This window comes from Giraffa tippelskirchi, chromosome 12, assembly GCF_054371585.1.
Source record: "Giraffa tippelskirchi isolate mGirTip1 chromosome 12, T2T-mGirTip1v1.2.pri, whole genome shotgun sequence".
NCBI classification, from domain to species: Eukaryota; Metazoa; Chordata; class Mammalia; order Artiodactyla; family Giraffidae; genus Giraffa; species Giraffa tippelskirchi.
The window spans coordinates 5,323,268-5,350,343 of NC_137286.1; the positions used below are offsets into that span (position 1 = coordinate 5,323,268).

The 27,076-nt window shown below is 46.3% G+C and overlaps 1 protein-coding gene across 18 annotated transcripts in view; it reads right to left on the bottom strand.

Annotated features, from left to right (window-relative positions):
- The window catches only part of EML1 (EMAP like 1), a 195,727-nt gene that overhangs the window by 15,102 nt on the left and 153,549 nt on the right, over positions 1 to 27,076 (bottom strand). For 3 of the 18 annotated variants that reach the window (XM_081549752.1, XM_081549749.1, XM_081549746.1), the window contains exons 5-15: positions 21,026 to 21,054; positions 17,518 to 17,647; positions 14,611 to 14,760; positions 13,597 to 13,666; positions 10,092 to 10,205; positions 9,195 to 9,290; positions 7,601 to 7,735; positions 6,820 to 6,919; positions 4,644 to 4,798; positions 2,297 to 2,422; positions 1,690 to 1,821 (exon numbers count right to left, since the gene is read on the bottom strand). In XM_081549752.1, coding sequence (XP_081405878.1) covers positions 1,690 to 1,821; positions 2,297 to 2,422; positions 4,644 to 4,798; positions 6,820 to 6,919; positions 7,601 to 7,735; positions 9,195 to 9,290; positions 10,092 to 10,205; positions 13,597 to 13,666; positions 14,611 to 14,760; positions 17,518 to 17,647; positions 21,026 to 21,054 — 1,237 coding nt within the window. Of the gene's footprint in view, positions 1 to 1,689; positions 1,822 to 2,296; positions 2,423 to 4,643; positions 4,799 to 6,819; positions 6,920 to 7,600; positions 7,736 to 9,194; positions 9,291 to 10,091; positions 10,206 to 13,596; positions 13,667 to 14,610; positions 14,761 to 17,517; positions 17,648 to 20,054; positions 20,112 to 21,005; positions 21,055 to 27,076 lie in introns of all 18 variants that reach the window. The other 15 variants (XM_081549745.1, XM_081549742.1, XM_081549748.1 and 12 more) reach the window with 10 other exon arrangements.

Sequence of the window (27,076 nt, forward strand, 5' to 3'; positions counted from 1 at the left end):
AAATGAAAAGAGATTAACTACAGGAAGATCAAGAAAGGAGTAACTCTGGATGTGGAAATGGAAGGAGGCACTGAGATATCACCGGATAAACTGGAAAAAAAAAAGAGAGAAAGAGAGACAGGAAGGAAACTCTGCAGGGACTGATTATATTGTATGCTAAGTCACTTCAGTCATGTCCAACTTTTTGTGACCCCATGGACTATAGCCCACCAGGCTCCTCTGTCTATGGGATTCTCCAGGCAAGAATACTGGAGTGGGTTGCCAATCCCTTCTCCAGGGTATCTTTCTGATCCAGGGATCGAACCCACATCTCTTATATCTCCTGCACTGGCAGGTGGGGTTCTTTACCACTAGTGCCACCTGGGAAGCCGATTACATTCCTGCGATGCTTTTCCGAAGTGGGAGCTGTGATGAAGCTCGGGGCCTCCACAGACAGAGATCACGTGCCCTGGAGGCTTTACTGTGCAGCTCATCCGAGGCTCATAACATTTTGAGAGGAAGATACTTGAGTGCGTCTGCCCAGTCACACGGCCAGTGCGTAAAGGAGCTAGGGCTTAAGATCTCCTTGGTGTCCGGTTCAGCGCCCGTGCTATGATGCCAGGCTGAGTGGGTTGACACTCTGGTGCTGGAGTAGCCGGCTCGGCTTTCAGCCAGGCTGCCCATGTGGACTGAGGCCGCAGGGAAGGTCACCCTCCCGGACCACTGCTGTGGATTCCTGGTTGCCAGCTGTGCACCAACCCTTCTGGTGCCAGATCACCTCCCCAAGGCCCATCACCCCAGTGCTCAACATCTCCAGTGACCAGTCACCTCCATTCACTCGCAGATCTTCTCCAAAAGCGAAGGGCTGAAACATGGATCCAGCATACGGAGAAGTGCCAGCAACTCCATGGGTGTCGAGAGGACTCATGGGGGGGTCTGTAGAGGGGCTGCCCCTCACCCAGGCTGTTATGTGTCATGAGCAGTGCAAGCAACATGGGAGGTGCTTTGAATCACTACAGATGCAGCAGAAGAGCTTGGCGTCGGGTGTGAACTGAGTGCAGTGTAAACACTGACCTTGCCAAGCCATCTGACTTCTCTAAGCTCCAATCTCCTAATCACTAAAATCAAGGTTAAAAATTTCACCTTGCAGGGCTGCTGTCAGGATGAGCAGTAACATATGTGCAATGCTCAGTACGCAAACAGTGCTCAATAAATGCCAACACTGCTGCGTGGCACGTAGGGAGAGGGTCCTTCAGCACTCTGATGTACGATAGGAGTTCCTTTTGCAAACTCAGAGACGCACTGACTTTAAACTTGACTTGTACCGTCAAACTCAAAGTGCAGAGATAAACTGGATGCTGTTAGAACAGCTAATCCATTCCCATCAAAAAGGTGTTCTGTAAATAGAATATAGGCTCCTCACAAGGGTTCCTCAGCTTTTCAGCCAGAAGAGACTGCACTCAGGAAACCCAACAACCAATCAGAAAGGCTTACGTGTTGTCTGAAAAAGCACCAGTAAACTTCAGAAATACATGAATGAGACCCCTTGAGGTGGTGTTTAAAGCAATGCAATTTGAAGGCGATAAATTAAGTGACAATTTCTTTGGGACAAATTTATATCACCATTAATCTCATGCAAAAAATAAAAATAAACCAATGTGTTGCGGATGAATTTTTATAAGAAAGATGGAATAGAACATGCAGGTCTACCTCTATAATTTTGTCCCAGACGGGCCGGTGACCAACAGCGTCCCACAGGGTGGCATGCCTGTCGTGCCCACAGGTCAAGAACTGAGGTTTTGAGGCATGGATGGCCAGTCCCCAGAGCTCATCAGTGTGACCCTACAAAGAACCGAGACAAATACACGCCCTCTGAAACATTACCACCAGCACTCGGGGGCCCTACAGAGCACCACGGCTCACCGCAGGCTCTGGAACTATTCCCATCTGTTTGTCTTCCTCCCACTGAAGCTGAGGAAGGGGATGTTAATATAAAACACAGGAAGAATCTCCTCTTTGTAACGCTGTCTTATGAAACTGAAAGTGTTAGTTGTTCAGTGTTAGTGTGCGACTCTCTGTGACCCCATGAACTGTAGAGCCTGTCAGACTCTTCTGTCCATGGGATTCTCCAGGCAAGAATACTGGAGTGGGTTACCATTCCCTTCCCCAAGGGATCCTCCCGACCCTGGGATTGAACCTGCGTCTCCTGCATTGCAGGCAGATTCTTTGCCATCTGAGCCACCAGGGAGGCCCTATCTTATATTCTACTATTACACAACATGAAGGTGTTTGATGGAGTTGCTGAGCTGATGCCTACCTGAGTGATGGGTGTGAAGTCCCCTGACAGCGTGCCCTGCAGAACAAAGTTTCTGGTCGTGCCTATCAATATCACATCACCTTTTCCTTCGGCCACTGTCCGTATGGGGCCAAACTGTTCTGGAATCTGCATGGAAAAGATCTCAGGTGTCATTAAATTACTAGTTCCATCATTCAAAATACTTGTTTATTTATCATGACGACAGCTCCTATCATAATGACACCCACACACACACACACACACACACGTAACAAGGGACAGAGAAAGTACTTGAGTGAATGATCCAAACCCCAAATCTTATGTTTAAACTCCAAACATTTTATACACCTGAAAAGAATGAGCAAGAGTAAGGTTGTAATGAAAAATGAGGAAGAGCTGGGTGCTCTGTGGTGACTTAGATGGGTGGGATGGGGGTGGAGGGGTGGCAGGGAGGTCCAAGAGGAAGGGGACATATGCATAGGTGAAGCTGATTCACTTTGTTATACAGCAGAAAATAACACAACATTGTAAAGCAATCATACTTCAACTGGAAAAAAAAAAATCTACAATGAGGCACTTTTTTCTGGACAAAATAAAAAAATAATAAATACTACTGGGTAGTTTACTCTTGTTATGACTTCTGATAGCAGAAGCAGGTAAAATTTAGGCAGTAAGGAATATGTAACATGCTGTAATAAGAGTTCTTAAAATTTTATTGTAACTTGGAATGATAAATCCTTTGGCAACTTTATTTAGTTTTAAAATCCATGGCTCATGTTGGTATATGTGTGATTAAGTGTTAATAAAAATGATTTCAAAATACATCATTCAAGAACAGTTTGCTATGACAAAATAAATAGAGGTTCTTGTACTTTTAAAAAGGAACAAAAATCACAGCCTGAGGTCGACTCTAGGCACCGTGGTTCTGGGAAGGTAAAGAGCAGCTTGTTCTTATACAAACTTTTTATCAGTGGGTCAGCGCAGATCTGAGAACAGATGGTAACAATCCATGCCGGCAAAGAATTATAGATACTTAAAAATGGTGAGTATCTTCTATAAGACTAGATGGACTATTTCTTAGGATTGCAATGCTACTTGGGTTCAAAAAAATGCTGGTCAAATCTTATTATAAAAAATGCTACCACAATTAAAGCCTCCATGAAAAGAAAGTGATTTCCAAAACTCAGATGAAGGCCTTTCTTTATGAAGAGCAGTAATCAGCAAAACAAAATTCTCACACTGTCAGAGCACGGGCCATGCTGTTCTCTGACGTCATTGTGCTGTGGGCGTCTGACTTAGAAAGCTATGGTTTTTCCAGTGGTCATGTACGGATGTGAGAGTTGGACTATAAAGAAAGCTGAGAGCCGAAGAATTGATGCTTTTGAACTGTGGTGCTGGAGGAGACTCTTGAGAGTCTCTTGGACTGCAAGGAGATCCAACCAGTCCATCCTAGAGGAAATCAACCCTGAATATCCACTGGAAGGACTGATGCTGAAGTTGAAGCTCCAATACTTTGGCCACCTGATACCAAGAGCTGACTCATTGGAAAAGACCCTGATGCTGGGAAAGATTGAAGGCAGGAGGAGAAGGGGGTGACAGAGGATCAGATGGTTGGATGGCATCATCAACTCAATGGACATGAGTTTGAGCAAACTCCGGGAGATAGTGAAGGACAGAGGAGTCTGCATGCTGCAGTCCATGGGGTTTCAAAGAGTTGGACATGACTTAGCAATTGAGCAACAACAAAGTTCTACAAGGTGTCCACACTATGCTAGAGAGGAAGATCCTCAACCTTCAGACTGATGCCAACCTTGATTTCTGTCTGCTCACAATTTCCCAAGGCCTGGGAAAGAAAATTCAGACAGTGTGTAGAAGGAATATTGAATTTCTTGCCTCTGACTCCTATTGGAGTCCAGGGTTGCTAATTAGGTAATAAGGACGTGAAAGGAATGCCAAAAGAAGTCAAAGCTCTAGAGACAGTGTTGGTGTTCAGTCACATACAAAGCAGATATTCCGTAAATATTAGTTCAAAGTGATGATGTCTCCAAAGCAACATGCTGGCAACTACAGGGAAAAGACAATAAATATGTTAAGGATTAATCAAAATGTGGATAATACTCCCTTGTAAGATTGGTTCTGTGATAATATTCTAGACGTGAAACGTGACCACCTCACATTTTATACATTGACTTCCATTTCAGTAAACTGCCTTCATGATTTTATGTAAAATGTTACCTCATTTAGTAAAATTTTTTATCTAAACAGTTTTTAAAACGGTTAGCAAAAGATTTCGAACTCATAAGGAAACTGGCTGACATAACAGTTTAAGGTTCAAAACGGCTGTCAGGAGTGGGGCGTGCTGTCTCACCTCGGTTTTATGAAGTTTCTGGTAGTTTCCATTCCAAGAAATGAGCTTGCGGTCCTTCCCTCCTCCCGACACAAGCGTGCCGTCCCTTAACATACAAAGTGCGAAAATACCGCCCTCGTGGGCCCCTTGAACCGCGTAGCTTATTCGATTTGTACCTAAACACAACAAGGAAACCAGGCTTAGGACATTGTCCAAGGGCTCACCTCTGCCCATCTCATCTCATTTTTTGTTTTAAAATGAGATATTATCAGTTAGAACACCAATGCAGTGTGAATCTATAAAGGATTCAATTTCTGCATGTTCTCAGAGCACTAGACAAACATGAGACAAACGTGGAGAAGGAAATGGCAGTCCACTCTAGTATTCCTGCCTGGAGAATTCCATGGACAGAGGAGCCTGGCGGGCTACAGTCCTTGGGGTTGCAACGAGTCAGATACGACTAAGCAGCTAACACAGACAAACATGAACTGGGTTACCTTCTAATTAAAGAACACAGGGCAAGGGGGAGGGGAGGATGAACAGGGAGACTGGAGTCAGATGTAAAGTATCACATATGGAATGGGTACACAACAAGGCCCTACTGTAGGGAGCAGGGGACTATATTCAATATCCTCTGAGAAACCATAATGGAAACGAATATGAAAAAGAATATACAGGGCTTCCCTGGTGGCTCAGTGGTAAAGAATTCGATCAAGAATTCACCTGCCAATGCAGGGGACACGGGTTTGATCCCTGGCCCAGGAAGATCCCACATGCCTTGGAGCAACTAAGCCTATGAGCCACAACCACTGAAGCCCGCGTGCCTAGAGCCTGTGCTTTACGACGAGAGAGGCCACCGCAGCGAGAAGCCCACACACCACTGTGAACCGCAGCTCCCGCTCGCCGCAACGAAACAAAGACCCAGCACAGTCAAAAAAATAATGAAAAAGAGAATATATATATATGTACAACTGAATCTCCTTGCTATATAGCAGAAATTAACACGACATTGTAAATCAACTATGCTGCTACTGCTGCTAAGTCGCGTCAGTCGTGTCCGACTCTGTGCGACCCCAGAGATGGCAGCCCACCAGGCTCCCCCGTCCCTGGGATTCTCCAGGCAAGAGTACTGGAGTGGGTTGCCATTTCCTTCTCCAGGGCATGAAAGTGAAAAGGAAAGTGGAGTCGCTCAATCGTGTCCGACTCAGTGATCCCATGGACTGCAGCCCGCCAGGCTCCTCCATTCATGGGATTTTCCAGGCAAGAGTACTGGAGTGGGGTGCCATTGCCTTCTCCAAATCAACTATACTTCAATAAAATAAATTAAAACATAATAAAGGAAAACATGCTAAGATGAAGCATACAGTGTGCTGGGAGTACAGCCGCACCACACGTGGCTGAGAGATGAGCTGTGTGTCCCTGCACAAGCGACCTGATTGCTCTGTCTCAGTCTCCTCCTTGGAGTCACAGGACTACTGCTTTCCCACTGCACTGTTGTCAGGGTGAAATGAACCTGTGTGTGTACAGAGCCCGTGGCACCCAGGGTAGCAGGGGTGCTACAAAGGTCACCGTGTTAACCTGTGCCTCCGTTTCTAACTTCACCCCACAGCCCAAACACTGAGACCCTTGAGTACAGAGATGGTGCATTTTCCCTGATTTCCTGGCACATGGTAAACACTCACAGAGGCTCACTGAACTCGACTGAAAGAGTGTTTCTGAGAAAGGAGTCCTCCCTATCACACTGCTTGCCCACTGATGCCCACCTGACTCATCTGTATGCTCAGTGCCTGGCACACTGCTTCGGACACACAATCAATCCTCAGTCAATGTCTGCCAAGTGCTGTGTGGACCAGAGAAGTCAAATACTGTAGAGCTAAATAGTCTTCGATGATTTCATCATTACGAGCTATTATCAGATCTCCCCATAAAGCAATTAATTTCATTACAACGTCTTGGGCTTAAAGAACCTTTTAGAACAACAGAAGCCAACAGCTTACTAGTCTCATTTTTCTCTGTCCTAGTTTTTTTGATTCCAAGTTACACACACACACACACACGTATGTAGGTACCTATGTACCTTGGAATCAAATAGTAAACTTGGAAATGATATTAACAGACAATTCTTATGGGAGCCACGTTGGGCTTCTTACTTAGAACATTACCCAGAAGAGTCTGCTTGAGAAGCATCGCTTGTTACCTTTTCCCCATACCAGGATGTTGCCACTTGAATCTCCGGTGATGGTGTCACCGTTTTCAGAAAAAGTCACACAGAGGACGAACTTTGGTTTTTCTTGCTTCTGCAGAATGTTTAAAAAAGAATATATATATGTAAAATCAAGACATCCTTATGTTTGTATTAAGAACATCGAGAATCACAGGCACCCCAAGCTGGATAGTGTCAGCTGTCACTACCACACTGCGTGCCTTTCCTTCTCATCCACCATTATGTAAGTTACGCCCTGAGATTATCTGGTCAGAGCAGGGGAGGGTGCTGGAGAGGCTAAGGGGCAGTGTTGCCATGACTACAGCCCAGCACGGGGATAAAGCAGTTCTCCAACTCAGCCTCTGGGCCCACAGGGCATCAGGTGTCATCTTGGTGCCCTCATGAGGCCTCAGATGCTGGGCTAATCGGCCCCAAGGTTGCCCATCACCCTCGGCAGACTTGCGCTGCAGTCTCCTGGGCACCTTCTTTGTTGCTCTTTACAATCAGCAGACCACAGTGAGGGCCGTGGCCCTCTGGCACCCTTTCCTGGCACTTCTCCCTGTGTTGGTCCTTCCTTATCAGCATCACCAATGTTATCCATGAGGGGCTCCCCAACTCTGTCAGGGATCTCCAGGAATAGTCTTTACCATGACACCCCTACTTAGGCCAATTAAAACAAATTCTAAGGCTGCGATGCCTCAGAGCTTCCTTAAAAGCCTGGTGATCACAAGCACCACTGAAGAAAAATAAAATGAGAAATGCAATTTCACCTTACCTCAAATAATCCTTGCTTCTTAATAAGGGAGCTTCCTTCTAGTGTCCAGAAGTAGAGGTGGGACTTTCCACAGGTTACGATTATATTGGTGTCGGTGGGGTGGAAATCCGCGGCAAATACGGCTTCATTTGAACACTTTGCACAAAACAGGAATCAGATGTCTCAGATCTCCTGAGACACTTAAGGAAATAAACAAAATCTGAACCACAAATAAGTAACTCATCAGGGTGAGCACCAGGCCTCTTGATACTTCTCCCCCCGAATTCATCTTCTCTAGTCACTAAACTTGTGTCTGTGTGCCGACACCTCTCCTTGTCTGTTTCCCTCACTGGGCCCTGAGGACGGGACCAGAGAGCCTCCTTCTGCATGGGGACTCTCAGGACCTGGCATGGAGCAGGCACCCAGCGTGCTCTGGCTGAAGGAGGGGCTGGAACTTAAGAACTGCAGGTCTCATCCTCACTGATGGATGGGAAGGGCCCCGGAACCTGGATTTTATTCAGCTCCACCACTCCTGGCCCACGTTGGTTGCCCTGTTTGGCTGGTTCCGATCCCCAGGACTCTGCTGGTAGCTTGGTGACTGAGCCTGGAGTCCAGAAGGGGAGCTGGCTCTTTGGCTATCACTTCACCACCCTCATCCTGTTATCAGTTTCCATGACTTGCATCCTGTTCCCATGAATCTGACCCTGATTGCTCCTTCTGCTTGATAATTCAGTTATACATTCCTAAACCTAGACAATAACTTGCTCTGATTACTTCCAACCTAATGACACAGCAAGAACTGAAATATGTGAGCAAAACATAGAAGGCACAGCTATAGTATAAAAACAGGTCTACTCATGCCTTGCTAGAATACAGTCTGCATCCCACACACACGAGAGAAAGTTATGTAAGCCAGGTACCCCACTGGAGCTCTTAATGTCAGCGAGCTCAGGTGACCCAATGGTGGTCCTACGGTTAGGTCAGTAAAGTGATCTAAGGCTAATGGACGCCAGGGTGAGAAATCTGAAGTCATTTCTGTAACAATAGACCCAATCAGGGTTTTAACAGGAGGAAAGCACAAGAGAGCTTACGGAAACTTCACTGACATATTGGGACGTTCAATGGGCCCCCCTGCAGGAAAAGCCCCACTGGGAGGACCAAGATCTCGTGCCCCCTTCCTGAGTCCACTCAGCTCTGGACAAGCTTCCCTGATCCCCGGATCCCTGCCTGGCCCTCCGCCTGGGCAGCGGGCACATCTCGCTTGTCACCACCCCGCCAGTACTTCCTTAACACGTGCGTGAAAAGGTGACCTCGGTATTTGTGGATGATGGAAAGAACAGGAGCAAATAAGTGAGGGAGAAAGTGACCACCAGAGTGATGGAGCAAATTAAAAGGGTGGTGGCTGTAAAATGAGGACGCGAAACCCTTACAGACGCTGTGAAGAGAGGCAGGAAGCCCGCCAGGCCTTGGGAATGAGGGGAGGAGGCGGAGCCCGAGGGCTTCTCAAGAAGGGGTCCTGCCGGGGACTGCAGCGGGAACAGAGCCCACGGCCCAGGGGAGAAGCCTCCACGCGGGAAAAGGACAAGGCGGCCCCGCAGCAGGCGTGGACACAGACCTTGACGTCCGCCAGCCTCTCTTCCTTCTGCCAGTCCCACACGGACAGCACGTGGTCATTGGAGTCGTCCACTGCACAGAGGTTGCTGCCTCCATTCTAGAAAGAAAGCAGGTATTCACAGGAAGACTACACTTGAGAATAAAACAGACTGAACGTGATTAAAAAGGAACATAATTTTATTTTTAATCTCGGGTCTGCTACATCTTTATTAAAGAGTATTTACCCGTCACTGTTGAGATCCGTTTAGGACTTGGGCAGACAGATGGTGGGGACAGGGCAATGTGGGGGTTAACAGGCACAGGAGCAGGAGGGAGGGGTCTGGGGGGGACTTCAGTACCGTTTCCGTTAGAACTAGCCTCCCAGGGGCTGCAGAGCTCTTGCACTGGAGGAGACAGTGTCTGCAGCTCCGGGGCACAGGGCACAGGGCATGGTTGTATGAGGGGACAGGTGCCGGGGGTGGGGCACAGGGCATACTGCTGTGAACACGCACGTGTTTCTAACTGGTTGAACTAGTGCTTTAAAGGGCGGTTCATCCTGAGGAAGCCTGGGGACCACAAGGCCCCGCCAGCCCCTGCTTATGGCCAGGCAGTGGATGGGGATGGCACAGACAGGCAGGGGAAATTCAAGGCCAGCGGAGGCAAGACTGCTCCGTGAGCCTGAGACAGTGTGGCCGCAGGGCCTCTTCTTATTACCATGGAAACGTCTGACTGGGAGCATGGGGGACCAAGCATGTGCTCCCTCTGAATGAGAGGGCCTGGCAAGTGGGAGGTTTCAGAGTTCAGATCTGTATACACACTTGGCCAGGTACGGGCGTGTTACCTCTCCCTCTTCAGCCTTGAGCTGAGTCTCTCCTCCCTGTGTGGACAAAGCAGCAAGACCCACGGCGTTCATACTTACAGATTTTGAGAACGCGATACAGGTGACGGCTCGGTCGAAAAACCCGATTCCAATGACATGCAGCGTATTCAGCGTCACGGAATCCCAGATGCGCACGTGTGGTGGTAACTGCTGCTTCGGAAGAAAATGCTGGGTCACTCATCACGCCAGGTCTACAGATTTACCTTTGTATTGAAGCTACTTCAACTTTGTCAGAAGTCTTTTTTTTTTAAATTCTATTTTCCCCGAGTTCTTTGTTTTATCCTTTTATTTTGTAAGACTTTATTTCAAATCAGTTTGATATTTACATGCAAAACACTGAAAGTCAGTGAAAGTGATTTTTTTTTTTTGGCTACACCACAAGGCCTGTGGGATCTTAGTTCCCTGACCGGGGATTGAACCCATGCTCCCTGCATTGGAAGTGCAGTCTTAACCATGGGGCCACCAAGGAAGCCCCAAAGCAAAAGTTTTTTTTTTTTTTTTTTTAATGCATTTAAGACTCTGTGTTTTTACAATAAATAAAATATTCCCAATATCTCACAATAAACTGTGGAAAATTCTGAAAGAGATGGGAATACCAGACCACCTGACCTGCCTCTTGAGAAACCTGTATGCAGGTCAGGAAGCAACAGTTAGAACTGGACATGGAACAACAGATGGGTTCCAAATAGGAAAAGGAGTACGTCAAGGCTGTATATTGTTACCTTGCTTATTTAACTTATATGCAGAGTACCTCATGAGAAATGCTGGGCTAGAAGAAGCACAAGCTGGAATCAAGATTGCCGGGAGAAATATCAATAACCTCAAATATGCAGATGACACCACCCTTATGGCAGAAAGTGAAGAAGAACTAAAGAGCCTCTTGATGAAAGTGAAAGAGGAGAGTGAAAAAGTTGGCTTAAAGCTCAACATTCAGAAAACTAAGATCATGGCATCCGGTCCCATCACTTCATGGCAAATAGATGGGGAAACAGTGGCTGACTTTATTTTGGGGGGCTCCAAAATCACTGCAGATGGTGATTGCAGCCATGAAATTAAAAGATGCTTACTCCTTGGAAGGAAAGTTATGACCAACCTAGACAGCATATTAAAAAGCAGAGACATTACTCTGCCAACAAAGGTCTGTCTAGTCAAGGCTATGGTTTTTCCAGTGGTCATGTATAGATGTGAGAGTTGGACTATAAAGAAAGCTGAGCGCAGAAGAATTGATGCTTTTGAACTGTGGTGTTGGAGAAGACTCTTGAGAGTCCCTTGGACTACAAGGAGATCCAACCAGTCCATCCTAAAGGAGATCAGTCCTGGGTGTTCACTGGAGGGACTGATGTTGAAGCTGAAACTCCAATATTTTGGCCACCTGATGTGAAGAGCTGACTCATTTGAAAAGACCCTGATGTGAGAAAGATAGAAGGTAGGATGAGAAGGGGAAGATAAAGGATGAGATGGTTAGATGGCATCACCCACTCAATGGACATGAGTTTGGGTAAACTCCAGGAGTTGGTGATGGACAGGGAGGCCTGGCATGCTGCGGTTCATGGGGTCGCAAAGAGTCGGACATAACTGAGCGACTGAACTGAACTGAACTGAATATCTTCCAGAGGTCATGGCTCCTGCGGCCAATTTAGCTGTAGGGGAGGTCTATCAAGTTTTAGGGGCTTCTCTGGTGGCTCAGATGGTAAAGAATCTGCCTGCAATGCAGGAGACCCGGGTTTGATCCCTGGGTCGGGAAGATCCCCTGGAGAAGGGAATGGCAACCAACTTCAGTATTCTTGCCTGGAGAATTCCATGGACAGAGGAGGCTGGCAGGCTACAGTCCATGGGGCCGCAGAGTCAGATACAACTGAGCAACTAATACCAAGTTTCAAACTTTGAATAGTCAATTCTTGATAACTGTCCCACAGGAACTGATATTCCCATTTGTATATCTAATACATTTGAGTTTTAAAACTTAAAAATGACTAAGAAAATGGAGTCTCATATAATGGTTATTCTTTTAAAGTTTGTATTGCTACTAAGGGGTAAGCATGTTTAAATTCATCATGATTACCACCAGTGGTATTAAGAACTTCACATTCTTGGGCCCCACAGGAAATTGATAATACACAAATACAAACTTAGAATGGTTATGATTAGTTCAAAACCTTCTCAGCTGTGCTGATTTTTCTCTTCCTTAATAGGAGAAAGCATCACAAAACCACCAGCAGATTTATCAAGAAAAGGACTAGCTTTGTACACAATGGACGGAGGAACTGGGTTCTAGTCTGGACTTGTCTCTAAGTAGCTGGATGTTCGCAGACAGTCACTTGGCCTCTCTGGACTTCTCCACTTGTAAATGGAAAGGAATAGCTCAGCTATTCAGAGAAAATAACATTTTCTCTGGCTCTAAGGTTCTGATTCCATTTCAAGGCCAGAAACTGAAATACATAGTTCATCCACTAGAGGGAGGAACAAATGATTTACTACTGATTTCGAATAACTTTTAAAGGTCATTTAACATTGAAAAAAAAGAAAAAAGAAGACTCTGTTCCCTGTGTGTTTACAGAATAGCAGTCTGATTTCCACTGTTCCTGTTACCTCCTTTCAAGTGTAGGATTTTAATGGAAAATAGCATAAATATTTAAAATACTTTCTGAAAAATGGTAGCACTCATGATAAAAATGGAACTACTTAATGTAATTAGCTTCAGATTATACATTGTGCATTGACAGACTATACAAAGGTAGACATCAGAAAAGTTACAAGGTGTTTTGGATAAAACATAACAATGACCATAGATTGTGGTAAATAAGTGGAAGCCAGTTTTGAATCGCTGTATTTGCCAAATTCCACTAGCTCCTTCTCTGATTCCTTAAAATACAAACTGAAGTCTGCTTATAAAATTTTGCAGAAATCCTTCCAGCAGCCCTTGTGGATGATACACAGACACAAACTCTGTGGATTAAAGTCACGATAACAAGGGACTCAGGGCACAAGGTATCTGAAATTCACCGAAGAGGCAAAATGCCCCATATTCAAATGATCACTTCCCGTGATTTTAACTTAACATGTTAGTGTTTATCACGTGAGTAAATACGTATCTGAAGAATTACTGACTTCTTAGGCAAGAGCAATGCTATTTAAAATCAAGGGTTTTTTTTAAGGTCAGTGTAAGAATTTTCATTTGCAATAAAAATTCAAATTGAGAGATTAAATTCAAATTTGAGCTTCCCAGGTGGTGGTGCTAGTGGTAAAGAGCCCACCTGCCAATGCAAGAGATGTAAGAGACACGGGTTCGATCTCTGGGTTGGGAAGATCTCCTGGAGGAGGGAACGGCCACCCACCCCAGTATCCTTACCTGGAGAATCACACGGATAGAGGATCCTGGTGGGCTACTGCCCATGGAGTTGCAAAGAGTTGGACACGACTGAAGCAACTGAGCATGCACACTCACAGACATTATATCTAAGTAGGCTTATTCATCAGCAAAATATTTTCAGAAAAATCATTTTGTGTTACCAGTTCATTACAAAAACATGAAAAGATCACTCACTTTTCCATCCTTGGACGTGCCTGCAACTTGTCCTGTGGCTATTGTGACCCTATCGGGGTGAACTGCAAGGCTAAAAAGAGATCTTCATAAAACATCTGTTCTTAGGTAAGTCCAAACTCAATTTTTAATAGTTTAATTTACCTATATTAATAATGTGTCTATGTTGATTAAATGTTCAGACTGAAAAAAAAAAAAAACCCAAACAAACCAAACAAAGAAAACACAAAACATCTACTCTTTTGAAGGTATGCTTCACTTTTCCCTTGATCAAATATACTGTGGTCAAAAATTTTAATGTGATAAATATACAGTGCCCAACTTCTTACAGATTCTTTATAAATTCTCTGAGCTTCCAAAGACCTTAGACAATTGGTGCATATTTCATTTCATCTTCATTTCTTTATCTATAGGGAATTTCAAACTCAAGGGAAAAGCATCCTCTGCTTGGGAAATACCACTTTGATTTCGGAATTGCTTAATTAGTGTACAGTCTTTATTAAGAAGTCATTTTGAGTCCATCAAACAGCAAAGACATCATCTTTTTTTTCAACAGGATTTTTATAACTGATCAGGGACTTAGGACAAATAGAAACAACATAAATCCATCTATTCATCCACCCATCTTTCCAAGATACGTAAGACCATTACCAAAGGTATAAATGAATTATAGGAAGAGCAGACCCAGCCAGAAACAAGAGGCACAACATTTTTATTAAAAACTGAACACCCAAATTAGAAGCCATTAGCATGAGAAGACCTCCAGATAGGGGTCTGTTAGAGCTATTTGTTTAGGTGACACGGTTGTTTAAGACGATGTGTCATGAGAATAGAAAACCAAATAATGGGCCTTAGAGCGCCAGGGAGCCAGAAGGCAGCCAGAACACAAACCAGAGCTGTTCCCAAAGATCCCATTTTCTCAGCTCTCCCTGCTTCTCTCCAGTTCTATCCAGGACAGAACCCTTTCTGCGCACACCCTTCGCACAGGCGTCACAGGCGTCGGTTGTGAGGACTCACCACTTCACGTCGTCATTGTGGCCCGCGTAATGCCTCTGAAGCTGCTCCTCCACGTTGTACAGCACGACCACGGACGCGATGAAATAGACAGTCTCTCCCGTCGGGAGCAGGTACAGGTTATTACGGCAGTCTCGACCCCTGTACCCGTAGCTGCGTGTACGTCAAGACAAAACTTGTCTTCTATTAGGAGCGAACAAAACATCAGATTTCTTCAGCCGGCACAGGGACTAAATTTCTATGTGACTATTACCATCAATTTCACTAATTTAAAGACTAAATTTGAAATACTCCGTGCCAAATATTCAATACGTCGGACCCCCTCAATAGGCAGGCAATCAAGTTGCAAATGGTAACTGATGTAGTGGTAATTGCTGATATTTTTTAATAACACAAAGATGTGGCTTTTTTTTGAAAGTATGTGTTATAATATGACCTGGTAGCTCAGCTGGTAAAGAATCCGCCTGCAATGAGGGAGATCCAGTTTGATTCCTGGGTTGGGAAGATCTGCTGGAGAAGGGATAGGCTACCCACTCCAGTATTCTTGGGCTTCCCTGGTGGCTCAGATGGTAAAGAATCTGCCTGCAATGTGGGAGATCTGGGTTCGATTCAGCTTGCTGAATCATGGTGATTTGCTGTTCTACTGCTAACAGTAACTGGATCAGACGCTTGTGTAATAACTAGGAAGTGAATTCTTCAATTTGGTCCATCAGTCGTGGATCTGGGAAGTCAATGGCCATGGCATACATTGCTTTGTTAAACTGTTGAAATCTTAGGTGGATGCATTTTCCTCACACTTAGGCTGGGTTTAAATTTTTCCCAAGCTGGTCTCCTGAAAGGCCGGTGGTCATAACATTCCACTAGAGGTACCACCCTGACTCTAGAATGAAAGTCACCTGAAGGGTGACTTGACACTAATTGCCCAAGAATGCTGGGGCACTCTGCTCATTTTTTTTCCCTCTTTCCTTTCTGCTGTCTCTCTTGTGTACCATTTATTCTAGTTACCACACTACTTGCTGAATCTGCTGAACCATGACCACAGTCTAGAATGTGTCCACTTGCTGTCTTGAATCTAACGTTTAAAGCCAAGGGCTTGATTCTGGGACTGGAACTGAAAGGAAGAACAGGGCCACTGAGTCTTGTCATCTTTGAACTCTCCACGTTACCGTCATCCTCAGACACACACCTGCAACAGGGGACCTGAAACTGCCATCACGGGTGGCTTAAGGAGAGAGGCTCAGCCTGGTTCTAGAATCATGGCTGGAAGATTAGCTGAATCCTATTATGGTTGGTGGCTTTTGTAGCTTGTGTGGAAAACAAAATATATCTGGCAGTGTTGCGTGCGTGCAGGCGCGCTCAGTCGTGTCCAGTCTTTGCAACCACATGGACTACAGCCTGCCAGGCTCCTCTGCCCATGGAATTCTCTGGCAAAGAATATTGGAGTGAGTTGCCATTCCCTTCTCCAGGGAATCTTCCTGACTCCGGGATGGAACCCAGGTCTTCTGCATTGCTGGCAGATTCTGTGCCATGTGACCCACCAGGGAAGCTCATGTATCTATATATCAATCAATAAAAGGTAACAAATTTAGGTCCTCCTTGTCCTAACCATCCACAGGTCCTCAGGGATAATAACCTGTTAAGATTTTAGCATATATGCTTCCAAAGCTTGAAAACTATTTCACAGCAAAACATCACTTGAACTTGGATGTGAAAAACAACCATTTATTTGCTGCAAATTCCACTGTTTCACACCTTTTAAAATATGAGTTGGGAGCAGGTTGAACAACTATGTCTTGAATAATGTGTTTCAGATTTGATTTAACCAATTCAAACAATTACTGACTTAAAGAAGAATGGGATCACTTCAATTACACGTGCCAATACAGACTGCAATATAGGTGCAGGTGAACACTTACGACATCTGAATCTCAAAAAATAAAAAAATATGTTTTGAGAAATTTAGGTACAGAAATAATTCCAAAAAATTTCCAAGGAATATGACTTTATAATTTCAAATAGTAATTCTTCTAACTGAAATGACAATAGCTTCAGTTTAAACCAACTTCACATAATTTGTTGTCAGGGTTTGGAATTAAACTGGTATTCAATAAATATTTGTTTGAGGGTGAAGAAAGGATTTTTGCTCTTTGTCTTAAAGTCTGCATGGACTGGAAAGTGGCTTCTGTGGGCTTCTAAAGTAAAACAAAATAGTAAAATAAAAAAACTCTAAAAAACAACACTTCACCCTCTTTCACAGGCTCTATTTCTGGTCTTTCTTTTATTCCCTCCTTGGTAGTTCATTCACTTTCCCAAGTCTCATACTGTGAAGATTCTAGGAGCTTTATTTCAAGAACGCTAGTCATACAGCTGACTCAGATTTCTGTGGCCTAGATGTTATGAGAGCTTTTTCTTTTTTTTCCAGTGGTATTATGTTGATGCTATGTGTCCATTTACCTTAAGCCATACATTGTATTGTATTCCTTTCATTTAGTACTGAGTCCATACTCATGTTCAATTAGTCACTGGTTTTTAAGCTTTTTTTTTCTTTTTTAAATTGATTTGTAGTTGATTTACAATGTTAAGATCCCACCCTGTGGCATGTGGGATCTTAGTTCCTCAATCACGGATCGAACCCATACCCCCTGCATTGGAAGGCAAAGCCTTAACTACTGGACTACCAGGGAAGTCCCTAGTCACTGTTAACTTGAAGTTAGATTCCCAAGGTTGGCCAAAGCCCTACTTGGTTGAGGGGGAATGCTAGTCCTTCCTTCCAGGGAATCCCTCTTTCTTCCTTTGGGTTTAAAAACTTTTTGCCATCACAGTTTAGTTTTATGGGTATCTACAACTGAACTTCAATAAAAGCACTCATCAACTGATGACTTCAGGTCAGACGTAATGAATAAAGGATACACCCATTCCAGCTTCAGTCTCTTGGTTGGCAGTTCTACTTTTGCTTCCAAATTGTAAGAATCCACTTGATCTTTGGGCATGTACATGGTAACAGGGCGTCCACGAAGAAACATTTTTACATATCCTTCTTCTATGAAGAGAACAAAGAGGTCAGTAAGATACCTTGGTGCCCAGGGTACCTGAAAAAAAGTTATATTTTCTCTATCCTTTCAATGCAAAAGTAGAAACTTTGCCATTTATGTCATTTCTGATTAAAATCCTAGGGAAAACCAACTAAAACACAAACAGTTTGAAACAAAAATTTTCACCTTGTTTGCCTTTGACATTCTGCTTACTTAAGTAATGTAAGAAATTATAAAAGGCAGAAAAGAATTAGATTCCAACAATTATTTTCCATGGAATTTTAGTGTTTATATTTTCTTTATCATCAGAAGGGGGAAAATGCCACCCCAAAAAATTACAACTAACACAAGAAATCCACTTAAACTTTTTTATTGAGTTCAATGGATATACAATTGCAGTATCAAAATTCATAAAATATCTTTCAATATTTAAATTGGTTTGTTATAGTGCAATGTAAAAATGTGTCTTTATGTATCTTTCACATTGGATAATTAAAGTGTAAAGGACACAAAACCGGCAGAAGTACATGCTGGGATGCATGCAAAAAGGAAAATGCTCAAAGAAAAGCTAGAAATAGAAAAGAAAAGAACAAAGACCCATTAGGGAGAGAAGCTGGGGAATAAACCTTTCTAGAACAAACATTTTTATAACAAAATAACTTCTGATACTTTAATAAATTATAGGGATGAAAGTAAAACCCAATAATACATTGACAAGGGGCCACTCCTGGACTTTAAAATAAACCAAACAATATAGGGTTTTCTGGCTACAGTTTTCAAGGTATAATAAGGCCAAAGAAAATGTCTTGTGAGCTCCTGATGAATTCTGTTCGGATTTAGAATTCACTGCATTCTGATGCTTCACTGCAGATCAAAGGACTGGGCCCCTTAATGGCATTTAAATTGGGCAGTTGGGGCTGTACCATAACTCAACAAGAAAATCATGCCCAGAGAGGAGACTGGTAAGGAAGTCATAAAATAATTGTAACGTTGGAAGGACCTCATTCACGAATTAGTTTTGTAAGCCTTATTCCTGAGGATTTTCAGACACAGCCACATGCGGTATTGCCTAAAAATGGAGAGGCCGCTGCACTCTTACGGTGTACGTGCAATTCAGGTCTTCAATGCATGCATGTGACACACGCTCCACTCTGCATATTAAATCTGACTTTTAAGTAAAAACCAACACGTGTTCACTCCTGCCGTGTGCCAGGGGCTGTGTTCTGTGGTGCTCCCGTGCGAGTGTTCCTCACTAGACTCCATCCTCCCCAGCTCCACTGGGAGGAGTCCATCTGAACCCCCAGGGCTGCAGGCTTTCGTACGGCCCCCACCCCCTACTCTGGTCATCTTAGCTACCAAACCCATCAGGGCCCACGCTGGATTCAGGGTCCTTCTCCCGCTCTCCTACCTCCTGGGCCCAATGCTCTGCGTGCCCTGGCGCCTCTTCCCGTATATGACATCACTGGCCACAACTGCCCCCCACCCCAGGGGTCCTTCTCTGTCTCTGCCACCTACACGCCCACCGCTCTGTGCACCTTCCCACACTCGCCTCACCCACTCCCTTCCCTTCCTTCATCCCTCAACCAAATCTCAGCTCCTCAGACGGTGTGGCCATCACAACCCAAGACCCTAAAAGCACTCAGTAGATCAACAGAAGGGGGACAAAGAGGGGCGAGTGTGATGGCTTAAATGACAGGTGATTCCATGAATTCTCTTTGTAAGAGGGGAGTCACAGAATGCAGATTCAGAATAAAGGGAATATAATGTCACCCCGCAGCACACCAAAAGCCTCGTATGGGTGTATGTAATCCATGTAGATGGAATATCTACTTGAGTATATCATTACGTGCTGGAAAAGTCCTTATGACAGGTTTACTCATTGGGCAGATCTATGTCACTGGACCGAGCAGAAAAGCTCTGGAGGGAGCCTTGGCACTGTTCTGGACAGCTAAGTCAGATACTCTACATCTAAAACAAAAGAAAAAAAAAAACGCAGCGAGGGAAAGCAATGTTTGCTTGCTTGTTCTTTTTTTCAGGCATGTTAGGATAACAGCACACAACCCCCAAACCCAGAGGTGCCACAGGGAGCGGCCAGCAGCGGTGCAGGTTCCAAAAAACGGGGCATCCAGGGTTCGCCCTATAGCTCTCTTAACATTCATACAGATTTTAAGAAGAGTTCTTGTCATCAGCCAATCATCACTGAAGGTCCAGTTTTTAGCTCCTCAGTAAGACGCGCCCAAGTAAATGCTCAGGGCTGCCTTGAACGTCCAATAAACCCACGTGGTTTGCATCGCAAAGCATTTTCATACACGGAGGGCAGCTGGTGGCCTGTATGAAAGGAGTTTCTGCAGCCCGGGGCGCAGCTTTGCTCAGAGAGCTATGAGGGTTCCTATGAGGTTTCAGAATGCCGCCTACCTTTGCAGTGTGTCACCCGGCGTTTCCCTTGGGGTTTCGGAGACAGAGACAGAAGTGCTGGGTAAAGAGACCAGGGGCACTGCAAGCATGACTGGCCTGCCTGCAGGGGGCGCTCTCAAGCCCCCAGGCCCGGAGGCTCCCCCGCCCCCACCGCTAGAAAACCCTGGACGCATTTCAGGGGTTCTGACAAGTGCACACCAGACCTACTCTGCAGACCGAGGGCGATTACATTTTCAGTGAGTAATTTCATGCTTCCTGAAAATGAAATGGATACTGAAGCACAGGCGCATAAATAGGAAAGTCTGACTTTCGTGTTTCGATGCTGAACTTAAGGGAGGGAAGAAAAGACTTGGAAAATTAAATGAATTTATCTAGCCCATTGCACAAAATCTTGTCAAAGATTTTGCACTTTTAAATATGCTTTCAAATAAGGTTACTATTCTAAAAATAGCAGCTCCCTTATTATAACACGTGTTAGAAAAGATACATGGAAAGATATATATGGACTATTAGTTGGCAGTTTAGGAAATCACAGGCAGAAAAAGAAGTCGCTTTTAGATAAACTTGTAACTGGATGCATCAGAGACTTTCCCTTTCAAGAGAAACGCAAATGCTGGTGATGGGAGAGCCCCCATTAGTAAGGAAGGGGCGAGAAAGGCAACAGGGTGTTTTAACCGAGAAATTTCATGTAATGGCATGTCACTCTTTCTTCTTATGGATGTATCTTGAATCCGTTTTAAATGGGGGCAAATAAAGGGTTTAGTCTTTATGACCCTTTTCCGGGTGGTCTCTGAGTGATGTGAGTCGCCAGACCCCCAGGTACAGGCTGATAGTGAGCACTCAGCCCCCAGCCCCGCCACACAGACCCCCGTGTTCTGCCCATCCCAGCTGCCCCGAACAACCGCTTCTTACTGCCCCTCAAGCACTGCGGTGAGTAAGGGGCGCCCGCACTGACATTCAACCAGCCTTACCTGCGCTGAAGACCGGTTCCTTGGGTTTGCTGTGGAGACAAAACCAAAATAGGTTTTATTTTATTTTTTTCTAAATTTATGTTTTAATTGGAAGAAAACTGCTTTACAGCGCTGTGTTGGTTTCTGCCATACAACAACGCAAATCAGCTTTCGATATGGACCATTTTTAAAGCCTTTACTGAATTTGTTACAATATTGCTTCTGTTTTATGCTTTGGTTTCCTGGCCAGGAGGCATGTGGGATCCTAGCTCTCTGACCAGGGGTCGAACCCACATCCCCTGCACTGGAAGGCGAGGTCTGAACCACCAGACCACCAGGGAAGTTCCCCAAAACAGTTCCTAAAGGGAAGCAGGGGCTGGTGGTTAGTCTCAGTCACAGAAGACCCCATGCCCACAGGCCGCACTAGTTCGTCACACACATGCTGAGTGAAGAACATACGTTAAAAAGAAACACAAAGCCATGAAAGTGCAAAGAGGAACAGCGTAAACAAAAATGCCTAAAACCAAGCGCCAGGGACGACAACCCCAACTCTATCACCCAAGCTGTGCTTTTTACGAGAGCAAAGAAAGGTTTGGAGAAGGAAAATGCATGGTTAATCAAGACGGGAACAGCCCTGCCTAAATGCGTAGAAAGGTTTGTTTTTCTTCCCCACGTGCTTCTGGCAGATTATTTGAAGAACTGACTTAAAACTAGCAAACTCCTGTCACAGGGGCTTTGGCGAGAGAACTTTAGCACCCGGCTCCTGAGAGGGGAGGAACTAGAGCCTCTTGATGAGGGTTAAGGAGGAGAGTGAAAGAGCCTGCTTAAAACTAAATATTAAAAAACTAAGATCAGGCCCCATTACTTTATGGCAAATAGAAGGAGAAATGGTGGAGGTAATGACAAATTTCCTCTTCTCGGGCTCAAAAATCACTGTGGATGGTGACTGTGGCCATGAAATCAGAGGACAACTGCTTCTTGGCAGGAAAGCCATGACAAACCTAGACGGTGTGATGAAAGTTAGAGACACTACTCTGCCGACAAAGGTCCTTATAGTCAAGGGTGTGGTCTTCCCAGTGGTCACGTATGGTTGTGAGAGCTGGACTGTAAAGAAGGTAGAGCACCAAAGAATCAATGCCTTCAAACTGTGGTGCTGGCAAAGACTCCTGACAGTCTCTTGGACAGCGAGGAGATCAAACCAGTCAATCTTAAGGGAAATCAACCCTGAATACTCGTTGGAAGAACTGATGCTGAATCTAAAGCTCCAGTATTTTTGCTCAGCTGATGCAAACAGCCAACTCATTGGAAAAGTCCCTGATGCTGGGAAAGATTGAGGGCAGGAGGAGAAGAGGGCGTCAGAGGATGAGATAGCTGGATGGCATCACCGATGCAATGGACACGGACTTGGGCAAACTCCGGGAGGTGGTGAGGGACAGGGAGGTCTGACGTGCTGCAGTCCATGGGGTCTGCAAAGAGTCGGACGTGACTGGGTGACTGAACAACTCCCAGGAGGGATGGCTACTGGGGGGAAGATGAGGGGGCAGGGGAAGGGAGGGAAGAATAAGGACTCTTGGGGTGTGGCCACATCCTGGGACATGGGGGGACCCCACTGTCTCAACCAGGCTGAGACCCCATCGCTGCACCTGGGAAACCAGACGCCCACCATGTTCAAGGGCACACCACGGACAGGCTGAGGTCACCCCTAGGGGCGAGCTTCCCACAAGACAGCCTGCCCGGGGAGCCCCCCACCAAGTGCAGGATGGCACGGTCCTCCCTGTGACAACCAGACAGCTGCCTGTGCGAAGACTGCCACCTCGTGCCAGACAGGGGAAGGGACCCCCAAGTACGGCAGGAAGTGAATCCTGTTCAAACAGGGCCAGCCCTTGAAACCAAGTGTGCGAGACTCCAACGCCCACTCCTGCCCCTTGCTTCCCAGAATACCTCCCACTTTAACATACAGAACAAGACACAGGAAATAAATGAAACCCACCCCAAAGATTTTGGGATTCCCTTATAGCTCGGTTGGTAAAGAATCTGTCTGCAATATAGGAGACTCGGGTTTGATTCCTTGGTTGGGAAGATCCCCTGGAGGAGGAAATGGCTACCCACTCCAGTATGCTTGCCTGGGAAACCCCATGGGCAGAGGAGCCTGGTGGGCTACAGTCCGTGGGGTCATAAGAATCAGACACGACTTAGAGATTAAAACCACAACCACCCAGGGAGGGCTGGGAGGACTATCCTGCAGAGGCGCCTACGTTTTCCGAGTCCGTGTATTGAAAGATACAAACCGGAGCAGATACCATCCTCATGTTACTTTTCTCCTTTTAACTTGGGATGTGCTGAGAAACACCACCAGTAAAAACTGCCCTTAATCCCATGATGTGATAAATGATATTACTTATTAATGGCCTTGATTTTCAGTTGATTTTATGCCGTATATATGGGAAACTCTTTGCTGGTGCTTTGAAAGGGGTTTAATGTGTTTCGAGGAGGTGGATCTGCTATGGGCCAAGATTCCTGAACATGAACCACTGGTCGCTGAAACAGTACTCTGTGGGTCCAGCACACCTTTTAACACAAAGCCTGCCTTCCACCGGCCTTGAAGGCCCTGAACAACCTCTATGGACCCCGATATTTTTCTGATCCCATCTCTCTCTCTCTCCCCTCAGTCATGGAGTTCCAGATGCTCTGTCCTCGCTGTCCAGAGACCGGGCCAGCACCTCCCGAGCCAGGCGTGGACCCCAGCTTCCCGGCCCCTGGATACCACCCCCTCCCTGCCAGGGACGGCACACGGCCAGGTCTGTGCTCAGATCCGCCCCGTCCTGCTCCTCACACCCTGCCCATGTGTGCGTGCTAAGTCGCTTCAGTCACGTCTTGACTCTTTGCAACCCCATGGACTGTAGCCCGCCAGGCTCCTCTGTCCACGGGATTCTCCAGGCAAGACTACTGGAGTGGTTTGCCATACCCTCCCCCAGAGGATCTTCCGACCCAGGGATCCAACCCGGGTCTCTTCCGTCTCCTGCACTGGCAGGCGGGTTCTTTACCACTACCACCACCTGGGAAGCCCAGATTTATCTTCATTATCATGTGTCCCCATCAGGAGAGAAGCACAGAAGGGCAGGGATCGCTGTTCACAGCTGTGACCCAGGTCCTGTAACCGTCTTCAGGTGCTGACTGGAAGCTGGTAGGGTCTGGAGCCCTCCCTGCCTCTGACCCTGGCTGGCCCTGTGGGTCTGCATCTGGCCGCGGGGGCTGGGGGCGGGGGGCGGGGGCGTATCTCAGCGGCCTTGGCCCCGCCCCCCCCCCAAAGCTGTTGGTGCTGCCCGGTGCGTGATGCTTCCCGCCGTCCTCCTAGGTGGCGTTCGGCCTTCACCATGCTCTGCCCCACAAGGGCCCCCCTCAGGGTCCTCGTCTCTCCTTCAGGGCAGCTGAACAGTGCCTGAGTGAATAAAAGTCACTCAGTCGTGTCCGACTCTTTGCAACCCCATGGACTGTACAGCCCATGGAATTCTCCAGGCCAGAATACTGGAGTGGGTAGCCGTTCCCTTCTCCAGGGGATCTTCCCAACCCAGGGATTGAACTCAGGTCTCCTGCATTGCAGGCAGATTCCCATGAACCAGAACAGTGCCTGGTTCCCATGAAAGGCCCACTGTGGAGGATCCTTCAAGCAATTACCGTGCCTGGGCTCTGAAAGGGTGGCTTCAGGACTCTGTCCTGCTGCCCGGCTTTGTGGGAAGAACATGTGTGTGTGTGTGCACGCGTGTGAGCATGCGTGCATGAAGGTTCACCTTGAGCCTAGGGCTCCCGAGAGTCCACCCATGCTGGTCCACGCCTGGCCTCGCAGGATTCTGTGTTTTCAGCTCCTTTCCTCCTCTTCTCCCCCCTTCCTTCTCCTCCTGCAGCTCTGTGAAGATTGCAGCAGTGGTCGCAGCCCCTCCTAAGAGGGGCCTGTCACTTTTGGGGTTGACTGTGGCCCCATGGTGGGCTTACCTGGCTTGTTCTCCTTACTAGGGGGAGTAACACTCTTGTGATTTTTTTTTTTTAAGTGGAAGAACAAGTCTTAATTCCAAATTTTATATCTTATTAGATTCACGGCAGGGTAAGGGCACAAGAGGAAAAACTACACCCGATCACTGCAAAGCACAGCCGCTAGTGAGGGAAGCTAGGCAGGGAATTAGAAGACAGGAAAGCTATTTTTTTCTCCATCATGACTTTGATCACAGAAGCAGAAAGATGCTGAGTCTGTGAGACTGATATAAGCAATTATGGATTATGTTTCCCTTAGAGAACATTCATAGGGGAATGTGAACTCCAAATGTAGGGAGGCTAGTGGAATTCTGATGCTGAAGCACCGTAAGAAGATGGATAAAAGATCTCTGTTAAAAGATCAGAAAAAGGCAGCCTGAGTGTTATCAGCTGAAGGTCACTGAGAAGTATCAGATACGGAAGTGCTCATAGTTCTTCAAATCCTGCTCTAAACGATGGGCTTCCCTTTGGGTACCGGGCTTCCCTGGTGGCTCAGATGGTAAAGAATTTGACTGCAATGCAAGAGACCCTGGTTGGATCCCTAGGAAGATCTTCTGGAGGAGGAAATGGCAATCCCCTCCAGTATTCTTGCCTGGAGAATTCCATGGACAGAGGAGCCTGGCGGGCTACAGTCCATGGGATCACAAAGAGTCGGACACAACTGAATGACTGACACAAACTGTATTTAGGAAACATATTACTGCTGTGTTTCATTTATTTTAGAAAGTTAAATTTCTATAGAAAAATATACTCTTAATATATTTACTTTAGAATCCATGATCCCTTCCAACACACCACCCTCCTGAAAGGCAAGAGGACAGGCAAAGGGCCTATTTCAGTCATGAGTGCATGTCTTATACATACAAAGCTATAAAAGGACAATGAATCTTCCCAACCGCGGACAGAAGGGAAAACCCACAGAACACATGATGACGGTGATCCGAAGTTAAAGACGCTGTCACCCCAGTCAACTTCAGCTCACAGGAGCCGGGCACCCATCACCTGTCTGATCCTGAACTCAGCATCAGTAGAGCTGAGAGTGAGCTCCTCAATAGAGCTTCAGACCGAGCACGCTGGAAACACGCCCGGGCTGTGAACCCACTCAGACCAAGAGATGACTACCTCTCGAGGTGTGTAGTCTGTCTCTGTTCACGCACTCCTCAGTGTGAGCTACAGGGAAAACTGAAGTGGGTGACTTCACATCGCCTCCGCAGCCAGGGCCTGGTCCCCAGGGGTGGCGTGGGGTTGGTTGGGGGGGAGAGTGGACAAACTCGGGGAGCAGAGCGAGGCTCCCTTCATCCCCATCCAAGTCCGGAGTCAGTACTGATGGAGGTGCAGGGTGGAAATGAGCCCGCAGGAGAGAAAGGCTCTCCGTCCTGGCAGGCAGACCCTCATCTCTTGGTGGGTCCAGCATTAGGCGGCTGGGGCCAGTGTCTCCTAAATGAACAGTGGTGCCATCCGGTGCAGTTGTTTTTTTTGGCAGGAAGGCAATCTGCTGAAAAAGCTTGGCTGTACCCTCCCTAGGGCGGGACGGTTCAGGAGATTCTCTGAAGGATTCCTCTAAATATAAGCAGTACCTGGGGGTCAGGGGGGAGGTGAGGTCGCCTGGAGCCTTCCCCAGACCAGCAGCTGGATCTGGAGGCAGCGAGAGGAAACCAGACAGTGGGCACAAGGACAAGCTCCCACCGGAAGCTGCAAGTTCACACCCACGAAGCAGCTATAATCACCCAGGACCAAGTCACGTGACATCAAATCCCCGTAAATGTTCAGTGCGGACTTTGGGCACCCGGGCTGACACAGCGGCTATTTCCCCCTTCGTGTGCCATAATTCAGATGCTGCGCTGCGGGCTGGGTAGGTGTCAGGGGAGAGGAGTCCAGCCAAGAATTCATTCAGACTCGGATGCAATGAATATTCCCCAAACTCTTCCCCTGCGGTGGGATCTGCATTTAGCATGTTTGTGAAAGTGAAAAGTGTTAGTCACTCAGTCCTGTCCAACTCTTTGTGACCCCATGGACTGTTGCACGCCAGGCTCCTCTGTCCATGGG